The 14,487-nt window shown below is 33.2% G+C and overlaps 3 protein-coding genes and 1 pseudogene across 3 annotated transcripts; all 4 read right to left on the bottom strand.

The window, feature by feature from the left end:
• Positions 1 to 419: 419 nt before the first annotated feature.
• On the bottom strand, positions 420 to 869 carry LOC143592086 (transcription factor MYB77-like). Its single transcript, XM_077072094.1, has one exon. The coding sequence runs from the start codon at positions 867 to 869 to the stop codon at positions 420 to 422; it is 450 nt and encodes a 149-aa protein (XP_076928209.1).
• A 3,011-nt stretch (positions 870 to 3,880) lies between these two features.
• Positions 3,881 to 4,378, bottom strand: LOC143592085 (transcription factor MYB77-like). The gene has a single exon (XM_077072093.1). The coding sequence runs from the start codon at positions 4,376 to 4,378 to the stop codon at positions 3,881 to 3,883; it is 498 nt and encodes a 165-aa protein (XP_076928208.1).
• Positions 4,379 to 8,214: 3,836 nt separating this feature from the next.
• On the bottom strand, positions 8,215 to 8,790 carry LOC143592084 (transcription factor MYB44 pseudogene; annotated as a pseudogene).
• A 4,616-nt stretch (positions 8,791 to 13,406) lies between these two features.
• LOC143592083 (transcription factor MYB77-like) lies at positions 13,407 to 13,985 on the bottom strand. The gene has a single exon (XM_077072092.1). It carries the CDS (start codon positions 13,983 to 13,985, stop codon positions 13,407 to 13,409), a length of 579 nt encoding a protein of 192 aa, XP_076928207.1.
• Positions 13,986 to 14,487: the final 502 nt, after the last annotated feature.

Here is a 14,487-nt window from a genome sequence, read left to right as displayed (position 1 = left end):
TTAAGTCTAGTTAAAATCTAGAAAATAAGAAAAACAACGAACCAAATGCAAGTTGATCGTATCCTTTCGAACATATTATGAATAAATTTTTCGAATTTTCTTATTCATTTCATTTCCTTTTCAACCGAATTCTGGTCTGTCTCTCAGAGCGAGTTTAATTTTAAACATTCATATTAAATGCAATTAAATAAATTCTACTTCACTAATTAAATACCAATTTAATTTAATATAAAATATTTGTTGCATCCCTATTTTCGGACAAAACATAACATGGTCAACAACCATTAACACTTAAACTCCTTTTTATATTTTATTAATTCATTACCTTAAAACATCAAAATAAAATCAAACAAAGTACACATCTTTTCCATTAGACCATTACCCTTAACACTTAAAACTCCTCGCCATAATTTCTTAACCTAAACAATGGCTAATGACAACTCCAGATTAATCGGGTTAAACGGGTTATCCAAAGAACCATAAACCGCGCCAAATGTGCCAGAGTTCATGAACTCATTAAACTGTCTATACGTCATAGACGAATATTTTCGCTTCATGACACATCGCCAGTAGTTTCGAACCATGTTACCAGTCCGACCATTCAAACGCCGGGCAATCCTAGCCCATTTCTTACCAATTTTGTCATGTGACCAGAAAATCATCCGGTCCTCTTCAGGAGTAAACGGATCGTGAAGAACGTCCGGTGACAACTGGTCGAACCAACGTTTTTTACAAGACGCTGCGGTTCGGCCAGGTATAAACTGGCTGACGAGTTCCCAATCTTTGTCGGCTCCAAGAATCTCTCTGACTTGCACAAGCCATACATCTTCTCTTCGAGTCCAGTGGGTTCTAGCTTGACGAGCAGCCATAGCAATAAAATTGTGTGTGAGTGAGAGGTTTAGGAGGAGAGAGAGAGCAAAAATATGTGAGAAGAAAGGTGATTGAGAGATGGATTTATAGGGGGTGTGCCTCACTCTTAAGGGTATAAACGTCAAGTCACGTCAATGACATGTAGATAAGTGAGATCTTTTAGTCAACCGGGTGAAATAAATGGGAAGATATTGAGTGAATATGTCGGGCATCTGATATTTGTTTTCATTCAATAAAGTGGAGCTTAAATGAGTTCAAGCTTTTGATGAAACTCGATCACTTAATCCGAGTGAATATTTTATTTATATATCAAGTTTGAGTAGTCTCACACGAGTATTCTATCTATAGTTTTAATTGGCTATCAAATAATAGTTATTATACATAAAACTATAATAAAAATAACTATATAATGTATATTAGTTTTATAAAATTTAATTATTATGTATCTAAATTATATTTTAATAAATAATGAACAAGCTTTCAATAACTTACGCACCTATCTAATCTACTCTTACAACTATGTCATAATTTATCGCACGTGTCGAACCCGTAACCTCTAAAATGGAAACAAAGATACCATTGAAATAAATGTCTTTCGGTAAAAATGGACAAGTTAATTATTAGTCTAAATCTGGTTTTAGTATTGATGTCAAGTAGTTAAAAACAGTAAAAGTAAAAGGGTGTCAAGAAGAGATTTTGTACTTTAAGTTGTATGATTAGTAACAAAGTTGAGGTTAAAAAAGTAAAGTAAGCAATCTGCTTTACCGAGAGGTCTTTTTCCTAAGCTTGATTAGATATAAAGTCACAGACAAATAAAACAAATATTCCTTTTCCACTGACAAGTAAACAAAAACATAATTGCAGTATGATTGGTTGAGTTTTAATGGTAAATTTTGATAAACAGCCGTCACACTCATACATATTTTTTTTAGGTCTAGGGCCCAAGACCGAATTCCATAAAGAATAGGGATCAAACCAAACATGTAAATATAGGGTCAGTTTGGGATTAGGTAAATCGGTTAGGTTCTTTGGGTTTTTTCGGGCCAACCTTAATTACGCTCACCCCTAAATACACTTAAGAGTAAAAAATCTACGAGTCATGATATAAATCCACGGTTCAAGGTATCAAATATTCCTTTTCTTTCATAAAATCTTGACAAATAAACATCATTCATAATTATCTTTCTTCTTCCTAGTTAAAACTATCTGATAAATTAATGACGCCATTCTTTTCTTTCTTCATGTTAATCCAAATATAGAAAAAACCTTTATCTTGACCGCTATCTGCAAATTAGACGAGTCCAAAGACGAACTTAGTCAAGAGCAATTTGTTTACACCTTAAAAATGAAACATGTGAACAAATTTCACATGTTAAGTGCACTCAAGGAGTTTTGATTATACATAAGACTAGCTTACTATATAAAAATAGATAATATGTAAAATAAAAACGAAAGGTAAGTCGTATACATCATTTATACTTAATACCTTTATTTTTGACAATTATTTTCTAGAGGAAACTCATATACTCTTTACTACGTATTGAATCACACTTATTAGAAAAACGCGACTCAAATCTAGACTTCTTGAAAGAAGGAAAACCTTAACTCCTTGATACCAGTATGCAAAACGCTCTTTGATTTTAGTTTCTATTTTCTAATGAAAATTCATTGTTTAGAACAATGAACCAAACACAACCACCCTCTGGTCTTATTACGAATATATACTATATGTTTTCATGTCTTATAGGTTGCACAAAACTAACTGAATTCAAGTCTGTCCCTAAGGCTGGCTGGTTTACACCCCTCACACCAGTGAGGGGTCTGACGTGGAAGCCTCGTCAACGCATGATACCCTTCAAACACCACCTCAGCCTCCCTCATTCACACATGGCGGGTCTGCGTGAGGGTGCTCAGGCAGGTCACGCGAGCTTCCCTTGAAATTTCTCTTCCTTTTTTCTTTTTTCTTTTTAGCTGGAAGTAGGCCGGCGATGGTGGGTTTTTCCGGCGAGTTTCCCGGTGGTGAAGAAGGTGGGTATGTTGTGAAAGGTAGGTTGAAGAAGATGGGGGTGGTTTAAATAAATAATATATATCTTTTTTGAAAGACTTAATCATATTCTTTTTAGTTTTTGTTTTGTATTTTTTTATTAGATATAATTTATGTTAAAAAAACAAATAATTAAAAGTAAAAAAGCATAAATATAAATAGTATAAGTATTAAATTCGTACATTTTTTAGTTTATAAATAGTATTAGTTTTAATATTTTTAATAAGTTGTATTAAATAAAAAAAATAAAAAATAGAGAGTGATGGAGAATAAGGAGAATGGTGTATACCCGTGGTTGAAGGGTGATGTTGAATAATAAGGGAAAAGCTGACGTGACGCAGATATAACGAATTAGAGGAATGGTGTTAAGAGCCGTATACCCCTTAGGCCATGGGGTATTCTAAGTCATCAAAACTCTACATAGGCAACACATCAGTCATTTTTCTCTCTTTCACTCAATCTCATCAAAAGAAAATGGTTTAATCAATTTAACTCTATATCACTCTTATTAATTGTTAATTTAATATATTGTTATTTGTCTTTTAACCCGTGAAACTCATTATCCATGGCATTTCTTAACAAATTTGACACAAGTAGAGAGTGACTTAATTCAATTTTAAAGTGTCATGTTATCTTAATCTATGTCGGGGTTAGAATATAGCTATGACCTTGGCCTAAAAGCGAGTTTAATCCGGCCCAAACGCTCATGTATTAATTACAATTAAATAAATTCTACTTTTCTAATTAACACACCAATTAAATTTAATATAAAATATTTGTTGACATTCTTTTTACGGACAAAACATAAATTTTCAACGACCAACATGCATAACTTAATTCTCTTTTGCGTTTTTCTAATCATTCCCTTAAAACATTAAACATAAAATTTATTACTCTTTAAAACTAAAATTAAACGAAGTACATCTTTTCCACCATGCATCGTCTACTTTCCTATCACTTCTTAATCTAATGCCCTGGAGTTGCGAGGGTCAACGCCGTCAACGGATCATCAACGCCCACATCTCTGGCATCAGGTTCATTCGGGTGAAACGGGTTGACAAAAGAAACGAACACCGCGCCAAATTGGCCGGCGTTCATAAAGTTTTCGAGCTCTATATTCGTCATAGACGAATATTTTCGCCTCATTTGGTACCTCCAGTTGTTTCTGACCGAGTTACCGGTCCTACCAATCAAAGCCCGGGCAATCCTAGCCCATTTCCTACCGATGTTAGCTTCAGCCCAGAAGATGACCCGGTCCTCTTCTGGGGTGAACGGACGGTGAATAACCGCGGGTGACAACTGGTCAAGCCACCGTTTCTTGCACGACATCGGTGTTCGGCCAGGTATCGCCCGGCTGATGTGTTCCCAGTCTTTGTTGGGTCCAACCGTCTCATTACTGAGTCGCCTAAGTATTGCATCTTCTGTAGGAGTCCAATGATATCGAACCACCCCATTACCAGCCATATAGCAATAAAGATGTGTGTGAGTGAGAGAGAAAGCTATAGGAGAGAGAAAGGTAAAGGTGCGAGATTAAGGGTAAATGGTAGATGGTTTTTATAGAGGGTTTGGCTAAGTGGTAAGGGTAGAAACGTCCGTTCACGTCAATGACATGTAGATGAGCGAGATCTTTTAGTCAAAGCGAAATAAATGGGAAGATATCGAGTGATGATGTCAGCTACTTGATATTTGTTTTCATTCAGCAAGCGGGAGCTTAAATGAGTTCAAGCTTTTGATGAAGCTCGCTAAATCCGAGTTAATAATTTACTTATCGAGTTTGAGTAGTCTCGCAAACTTAAGAGTAAAAAATCTAAAAGTCATGACGTAAATCCGCGTCTCAAGGAAACCAAAATTCCTTTTATTTTTTTAAAAATGTTGAAAAAAATAGACGTTATTGATAATTATCTTTCTTTTTCTTAACTAAAACTATCTGATAAATGACAGCAACTCTTTACTTTCTTCATATTAATTCGAAAGTAGAATAAATAAAGTTTAGCTTGACTTGATCTATCAAATTAGACGAGTTCAAACATAAACTTAGCCAAGACCAATTTGTTTACAGCTTAAAAATGGGATATTTGAACAAATTTCATATGTTTAAGTGTGGTCAAAAATGTTTTGAATTATACATAAGACTAGTATACTAAATAAAAATAGGTATATGTATAAATAAAAACAAAAGGTGAGTAGTATATAATCATTTATATTTAATACCTTTTTTATGCTTTAACATATTTTTTTTTTCTAATGAAAACACATATACTCAAAGAGTATTCTTATCTTATCTCTTAAAAGTATGTGAGTGAGGTTCGTAAATTATATGATAGAGTTTTAAATGATTGTGAGTGTAAATTATAAGGCAGAGAGAGAAAAATGTAGTGATTTTTTCGTAAATTCGGGTAAACAAAGTGTAACATCCTAAAATTTTAATGTTGAATAAAGAAAGTTATGTTTAGTGATTTCGCGTTAATTATTGGATATCGAGTAAGGAGCGGATCATGGACTTGGATTAATTGAGATGGGTTAAATGAGAATGGGCCTTAGGTCCATGGGATTTAAGGGATATAAATATCCTCTAAACTCTAAAATATCTTTCATTTCACCATATTCTCTAACACTCCAAAACACACACACCAACACCGCCGCCGGCCGAGGGAAGAACCGAGCCAGATCCGAGAGAGAGAGCGATTAGTTGTGATAACAAGTTAAACAAGATCCAAACAAGCTCAAAAAGGTATGATTCTTGATCTTTGAAGTTTAAAGATCCAAGTTTTATAGTGTAGATACGACCGAAAATGGTCGGGAAGCGTAGTGGGGTGATGTCGAACCTTAACAAGGGTGCTAAAATCGCCAAAATGCTCAATAAAAACCAAAACAGCGGCTGATCTGGGCAACTTCGCCTGCAACTGGGCAACTTCGCCTTCAAAGCGATAACTTCGCCTTCAAAGCGATAACTTCGCCTGAGGCCAAGTTCGCCTAATTGATAACTTCGCTTACGGCTAAGTTCGCCTGATGACAACTTCGCCTAGAGCTAAGTTCGCCTGAGGCTTAACTTCGCCTAAAGCCAAGTTCGCCTGATGACAACTTCGCCTAAAGCTAAGTTCGCCTAAGGTTTAACTTCGCTTGAAGCTAAGTTCGCCTAAGGTTTAACTTCGCCTAAAGCCAAGTTCGATTAGAAAATAAATTAAAAAAAAAAACCTAATGAAAAATGTGTTAAGACAGTTAATGTAAATAAAATTTTTCCAGCCAGGGGCTCTGCCCCTTGGACCCTGCTAGGGGCTGCCGCCCCTAGACCCCGCTGCCAGGGGCGCTGCCCCCGGACCCCCGTTCGTTGTGGGTAGTAATTAGGACTAGAAAGATGATATGAGTAGTGATAGTTAATTGATATGTATACTTGTTATACAGTCAGCCGTGCACAACTGAAGAAAGGGATTACGATTAACGGTGAACGTAACCGTGTTCAGGTGAGTTTCTAGCCCCATTCCTTGTTATGTTTTCGGGGCTGTGTGCATACTTGATGTGTTGATTAATACATTTATCCTAAGTGATAAGTGTATGCCATATGTGATATATGTGATATGAATGAATGATTGCTTGATGGTACGTGAACGATCTTCGGATATTGCACGTACTGTCAGGTTGTAACGCTAGGTATAAGGTAAGTATGTTATGTATGCTTATGTGTATGAATGTGATAAAGTTAATAAAAGAAGGAAAGGATGGTTGTATGGTAACGAAGAGGGAATCGAACCCTACTAATATTCGAGAACTAGGGAACCGAACCCTACTAATATTCGAGGAAGGAGGGTACCGAGCCCTAATAATACTCGAGGTATGATGTATGGTTGTATGGTAACGAAGAGGGAATCGAACCCTACTAATATTCGAAAACTAGGGACCAGACCCTTATAATATCTGTGATGTTAGGGACCAGACCCTTATAATATCTGTGATGTTAGGGAATCGAACCCTTCTAATATTCGAAAACTAGGGACCAGACCCTTATAATATCTGTGATGTTAGGGACCAGACCCTTATAATATCTGTGATGTTAGGGAATCGAACCCTTCTAATATTCGAAAACTATGGACCAAACCCTTATAATATCTGTGAGGTTATAGGGCGAAAGGCTTTTTAAAACGTATGATTATGTATGTAAAGAAAGTATGAAGGTAAAAATGAAAGTAAAAGCACTTAGGTGTGTATGAAAGAAAGTTAAGAGGTTAAGTATGAAATGTAAGAATGTATTGTATGATTATGTGATTAACTAGAACTCACTCAGCGTAGCTGACTTTTAGTATGCACGCAGGTGAGTAGGATGCGGCAGCTCGCTTGAGGAGACACGTGGCACTGAATAAGAGTCTGGCATCTGAAGACTTATGATGTTTTAATTTTAATGCTTTAATGTTGAAAGACAAATGATGTTTTGAGACAAGTTATGAATTATGTAATGTTTTATGAAAGTTTTATATTCCGCGTAAATGTTTTAATTAACTCTGATATTTAGAACTGTATTTATGAGTAAATCCAACACGAAAGTAGGCTACCGGTAACAGGGCCTTACACAAAGTATGATACTATTTTTTTTTTAATATTTTTTGAATTGGTTGTGAGTAGATAGAGATAAAACTATAATAATAAATGTATAAAGTAATATAATTTAATTAAGCATGAGAGAAAAATATAGTGTATTTTGGTGTAATTATAGAGACGATGATGAAGGATAGGTTGAGAATACCCTAACTCTACTACTAAATCATACGTATTAAAATTCAACGCGACCCAAACCTAGAGTTTTTGAAAGAAGGAAAACCTTAACTCCTTAAATTCATAAAACCAGTATGACAAGCGCTCTTTGGTTTTCTATTTTCTATTTTCTAATGAAAATTCATTGTTTACAACCACGACTAAACACAACCCTTCTGTGTTATCAGTTATTACGAATATATATTTTGAGTTTTCATTTTCATTCCTTTTAAAGATTGCACAAAACCAACCGAATTCCAGTTTGTCCGTAAGTGCGAGTTTAATAAAAAACGTTCATGTATTAAATACAATTAAATAAATTCTACTTTTCTAATTAAATACCAATTTAATATAAAATATTTGTTGCAACTCCTTTTACGGACAAGATATAAATTTTCGACGACCAACATGCTTAACTTAATTAAACTCTTTTTTTATGTTTTTCTAATCATTAAACATAAACCTTAAAACATTAAACATAAATTTATTACTCTTTTAAAACTAAAATTAAATAAAGTACATCTTTTCCACCATGCACCGTAATTGCCTACAATTTCTTAAACAAGTGCCAGCGACAACTCTAGATTAACCGGTTCAGATGCCGGCATTACTGGCATCTGGACCGGCGGATCACTTAACCCTAGACCCGGAGTTGCGAGGCTCAACGAAGTCAAAGGGTCATCCTCACTTGAATCACTAGTATCATCTCCAGTCGGGTTAAACGGGTTAACAAAAGAACCAAAACGCGCACGAAATGGGCCTTGGTTCATGAAGCCATTGAACTCTTTATTCGTCATAGACGAATATTTTCGCTTCATTTTATACTTCCAGTTGTTTCTAACCGAGTTACCAGTCCGACCGGGTAAAAAATGGGCAATCCTAGTCCATTTCTCACCGATATTGTCATGTACCCAGAAGATCACCCGGTCTTCATCTGGCGTAAATGCACGGTGAACAACTTGCGGCGATATTTGGTTAGACCACCGTGTCCTACATGACTTTGGGGTTCTACCAGGAATAGATTGGCTGATAAGTTGCCAATCTTTGTTGGGTGCATGCAACTCAACAAGTTGCCTAAGGATTTCATCTTCTTCTCGGGTCCAATGATATCGAACCCGAAGAGGATTGTTCATGAGAAATGATCAGCCATAGTAATACTAAATTAGAGATGTTTTTGTGTTTTGAGTGAGAGAGAAAGGCAAATGTGTGAGATTAAAGGTGAAGTATATGGTGATTTTATAAGGGGGTGTGTATTGATGGGAGGTGTAAAGATATCAAACCTATATTTTTAATATATTCTATCACATTGTGATTTACTTTCATGTTGAACATAGGATCAACATAGGACCGATTAGCAGGGGACACCTAATGGTGTCGTACATCATTTCTAATATTTGAGTGAACATTTTTGAGACGTGTATATACTGATTTTTACCTTCTAGTCCTGACGCTCCTAACTCACTCAAAAACACCATTATTAAAGAATTCCACAACTATAGAAAAATCTTTTTAAGTTAAGTTTCGAAAGTTATCCAGCTCGGGTAGTTTTACGAACTTTGATGCGCATCTTATTTAGAGTTCTTTTTCAACTAATAAAAAATAAATTTACATAATACATTTATTATTCATAAATATATAATAAAAGTAATTAAAAGATATATTATGTTATTTTATTTAGAACAAAGTCTTGCCTATAGTAAAGACGTACGTTAAGCAATTAACAAATAGTAGAATAAAATAAAAGGTTATATTCAAGTTATTCTATATAAAGAGAATAAAAATGATAAAAATGAAAATGATTTATAGTCCCACAAAAAGCTCTTAGAAACTAAAACAAATTAATAAAAAAATCATAACTCAAAATTTAATAAAAAATTGAAAAAAGTAAAAACACAAAAATGTTTTCAGCGTATTTTTCGTTATAAAAAAAGACAAAATGATGAGTGAAAAAACCCATTGTGTTTTTTTTGTTTATTATTGTGTTTTTTGTTTAATTTCATTACTGATTGTCCCTTTTTTCTTTATATTGTGTTATATTATTTAACATTGTTTTATATTTTGTTTGATATGGTGTTATATTTTGCGATTTATTATGTCTTTTTAGTTATAATTGTGGATTTTGTTTATTTTCGTCATTGTGCCTTTGATCTTGGCATTATGTCTTTTCGTTATTTTTTTTTATTTTTTTAACGCGAATGATGACAGAAACATTTTAGTTTTTAAAATTTTTTTGTTTTTTATTTATATTTTGAGTTATGATTTTTTAATTATTTTTTTGAATTTATTTTTAAGGGATTTTTAATGTGGTCATAAATCCTTTTAACATTCTTATTTTTTCTCCATTTATATTTTAACTTTACCCTAAAAGGTTAAGAGATTATTAAATAATATATTGTTAATTATTAATTATTAATTATTAAGATAGTAATCAATTAAAAAAATTCAGAGATTTGAATATAGCATATAATTTTAGCTATAAGCTTACGAAGATAACGGCTTATTTCATTTATTAAATATTTGGAATGCAAATGCATTGAAGGCAGTGGCATTCTAACTGTTCAATGTATTGATATCAGCATTCTCTCCTATCTATAAAAAAGTATATGGGGATGTTTGCAAATTATATGATAAGGTTTTAAGTAATTTTGAGTGTAAATCATATGTAGAAGAGAGAAAATGTACTAATGTTTTGTAAATTTGGAGAAATAAAGGTTGCCCCTATTTTTTTTTGAACGACCAACTAAGTAACGCCGGGTACTCCGTACGCGGGTCCCATTGGCTAAAGGTAGCCCGAGCCGGCCACTAGTCCGGACGGACGGAGCTCTAGCGGTCCACCTATTGAGGGATTCACCGGATAAAACCCTACCCCCACACCCGCCAAATGGCACGACAGCGAGGAGCCGGTAAAACCAGGTGAGATCAAGACTCGAACCCTGGCAAGCCAGGGTCATCCCTCATATCTCCCATATAAATTGGTAATAGTGAGGTTTAAACCCTCTACCTCTCACTTATAAAGTAAGTGCTCTACCATTGAGCCACATCCAATTTATCCCTATTTATTTTTTAATATTTTTTTTGAATTTGCTATGGATAAATGAGAAAGAAAATTGTAATGATAAATGTGTAAAAAATATTATTTAATTGAACATGAAAGAAATGTAATGTTTTTTAGTATAACTATAGAGATGAAGATGAATGGCATGCTGAGAATGCTCTTAGCAACATTCTCATCCATTTCCTTATCTTTAAATCTAAAATTACACTAAAAAACAATTTACATTTCTTTAATTTTCAATTAAATAATATTTTTTCATATATTTATCATTACATTTTCTCTCTTCTTCACTTACAACCACTTTCAAATATTAAAATCTTATAAGGGTTGAACAATAACGTTTTGAATTTACAGAAAAATCACTGCATTTTTCTATCATCCACTCACAACACCCCAAACTACTATCTACATTATAAAAACATCACTCACTGAATATGGTGGACATGATGTGAATGTTCTTAGTCTAAAACCTTTATTGTAACCGCATATTTATTATATTGGTAAAGAATGTATTATTAATTTTAACTAAAAGAACGAGTCTTATGCGCTAATAATAGGTAACTTATTATAATCAACGAGCATTCTTTACAGGATAATGACTGAAATATCATTACTACCCATTTAAGTAGGAGCACGGAGTGGTTACATATTCGTTGGAAGGAGTGTGAATGCTCTTAGTCTAAAACCCTTAGTATAGCCGCATATTTATTTTTTTGATAAAGAATGTATTATTAATTATAACAAAAAAAACGAGTCTTGTGCGTTAATAATAGGTAACATATTAAAATTAACGAGCATTTATTACGGGATAATGATTGAAAATCATTACTACCCGCTAAAGCAGGAGCACGGAGTGGTTACATGTTCGGTGGAAGGAGTAACATAATACTTGAACACGTCATAGATCATGTGCCAAAGGAGCAATACAACGGAGGATTAAATGTTCGAAAGGAAGAGAAAATAAAATCTCAATGACGTAAAGAATCTAATTAACGCACACGTGAGAATATAAAGGTCGCTGGTCAACTATAAATAAATTTAATTCTTTCTAACGTGTAGGAAAAACTACGTCACTCTCATGATTGAAGAAAAAAAGAAAAAAAGAGGGTACTCAAAATCGTTTAACTGCGCGCTTTTGTATATATAAATTTTCAATGAGGTTAAACGAATTTGTATTTGTTTCCAACTGCTTTTGTTCGTATAACGTTCCAATTTTACATAAATTTTCAGATATCATCAACATTTTTTATTTTATTTTATTTTTCTATTATTATAACTTTATGCATATTTGGTATTTCTCTTATTACTTTCAAGATAGACTATATTAAAAGAGGGTGCTCAAAATCATTTAACTGCGTGCTTTTGTATATATAAATTTTCTATGAGGTTAAACGAATTTGTATTTGTTTCTAACTGCTTTTGTTCGTATAACGCTCCAATTTTACATAAATTTTCGATGAGGTTAAACGAATTTTATTTAACTTTCCTATTACTATAACTCTATGCATATTTTGTATTTCTCTTATTACTTTCAAGATAGACTATTTATAAAATTCTGACTATGCTATTGCCACCTATATGCATAATTCGAATATTGTCACTTGTTTCGAAGAGTGCAGGTATAAATCCTAGTATTAGTATAAAAATTGAATAATTCTTTAATATTATCATCCGTTTTAAGAAAGAAATTATACGTGTAGTTAAAATTTAAAGATCATTTTAAGAAGTTCGTTATTCAAAGTTTTGTCATTAAATTTATACATATTTTTCTTTTGGTAGCTAGAGTTTTAATTTAGTTGTTTTTATAGCTTGGCTGACTAAGTTTTAAATATTTATTATTTTTCTCTTTTAACTTTCATAATGAATTTTTTTTCGTGTTATGAAACTTTTAGTCTTTCAATTTTAGTCAAAAAAAATTAAAACTTTTCAGCTTTTACGACAAAAGTTTTACTGTAACAAATCACACTGATACTGACCAAGTTCTAGTCATATCCCCACGATAACGTGTGGTAGCTTTTGAACACATAACACATTTAACTTGCTCGGCAGCAACGCACGGTAGTTTTCAAAAAACCCGTAAAAAATAATAAAAAAAATCATAACTCAAAATTTAATAAAAAACCAAAAAAATAGTAAAAACAAAAAAATATTTCCACCGTCTTGCTCGTTCAACAAAAATGAAAAAACAAAGAGACATTGTTGAGCAAAAAAAATCATTATGTCTTTTTATTTATCGTTATATTTTTGTTTATTGTCGTGATTGATTATGTTTATGTTTTCTTGAAATTGTGTTTTTTTCCTTTTATATTGTGTTATATTATTCAACATTGTGTTATATTTTGCAATCTACTGTATTTTTTTATTTATTATTGTGGTTTTTATTTATTTTCGTCATTGTTTTTTTAGTACGGGAATGATGAGTGGAAATTTTTGTTTTTTTTAACTTATTTGTATTTTATTTATATTTTAAGTTATAACTTTTTATTGTTTTTCTTATTATCTTATAAGGGTTTCTTTTTATTATATTTATTTTTCACACTTCTCATCCGCCTTTATATTTTAACTTCTATTTACCGGCAAAACATAAATCGCCAACGACTATCAACATGAATTAACTCTTTATTTTACATTCTACCTTTTATAAACTAAAAACATAAATACTTTCTTACTTAATTTATTAAAACCAAAATAAAATCAAACAAAGAAATTAATTTCTTTCACCACCGGTCCTTCAGCCCTAATACCACCATCACCTTGCCCTAGTGACAAGGATAACTCAACATTCACCGGCTCCGGTGACCGCATTATCGGCTGCGCCACGGGCTCATCCTCGAACCCAAACCCTGGCATTCCAAGGCTCAACCATGTCGAATTGTTCAACGCAGGTCCGCTTGGCCTAGGAACCGCCTCTCGGTTAGCCCTAAACTGATCATCTTCTTCATTCTGCATGATCAAAGTCGAATACTTCCATCTCAAAGCCGACTGCCAATGGTTTTTCACCGCGTTAGCGGTCCGGCCATTCAAACGGGTGGCAATTACAGCCCAGCTGTTACATATCTCAGCATGTGCTTGAGCTATCACTCGGTGCTCTTCTAGAGTGATGGGAAGGTGGTTCAGCTCGGGCGAGAGCTGGTCGCACCACGGCGCCCGGCATGCTTTGGCACTTCTATCAGCAAAATATGTGCTGATATAAGACCAATTACCAGCACCCTGTGCATTAACAAGATGTCTAAGTAGGTTGTCTTCATATATTGTCCATGGACGTTTAATCATTATATATAATAATGTTTATGAAAATGTTATTATTATTATTATTATTATTATTATTATTATTATTATTATTATTATTATTATTATTATTTTAGTGTGAGAGAACTTGTGATATATACTTGGCATATGTTTGATAATATATATATAGAGATAGAGGGGTGGTTGGGGGTATAGAGAAATTAAGGGTGTATTATTAATGGTATATCAAATACTGGTTTTGTATAATCATGTATTGATGGCATGTGACGATTAACAAGCGGTACTTGCATCATGTATTAGATGATGTAATTTGGGACAGCTGGTTATAAACACAATATACAGATACATGCATTCACATTGTGATCTTATCTCTTTATATTAACCTTAAATGGAAGAGAAAAATATATAGAACTTACAGAAAAGCATAGTTAAATAATTCTAGTATTTATCTAAACTTCTTTAGGTCTTTGGCTTAAAGATGTGTTAAGGAGTTAGATAATGTTTTGTTTCTCAAAGGGCATGTGTT

Source organism: Bidens hawaiensis, unplaced genomic scaffold (genome assembly GCF_021521415.1).
Source record: "Bidens hawaiensis isolate Kalapana, Puna unplaced genomic scaffold, B.hawaiensis_p1.1 tig00040514_1, whole genome shotgun sequence".
NCBI lineage: Eukaryota > Viridiplantae > Streptophyta > Magnoliopsida > Asterales > Asteraceae > Bidens > Bidens hawaiensis.
The sequence above is the reverse complement of the archived record's forward strand: the minus strand, read 5'-3'. Positions and strand labels throughout refer to the sequence as shown.

Bases quoted from the DNA above. Each gene is read 5' to 3' on its own strand.
- LOC143592086 (XM_077072094.1), bottom strand. From the start codon at position 869: ATGGCTGCTCGTCAAGCTAGAACCCACTGGACTCGAAGAGAAGATGTA.
- LOC143592083 (XM_077072092.1), bottom strand. From the start codon at position 13,985: ATGATTAAACGTCCATGGACAATATATGAAGACAACCTACTTAGACAT.
- LOC143592085 (XM_077072093.1), bottom strand. From the start codon at position 4,378: ATGGCTGGTAATGGGGTGGTTCGATATCATTGGACTCCTACAGAAGAT.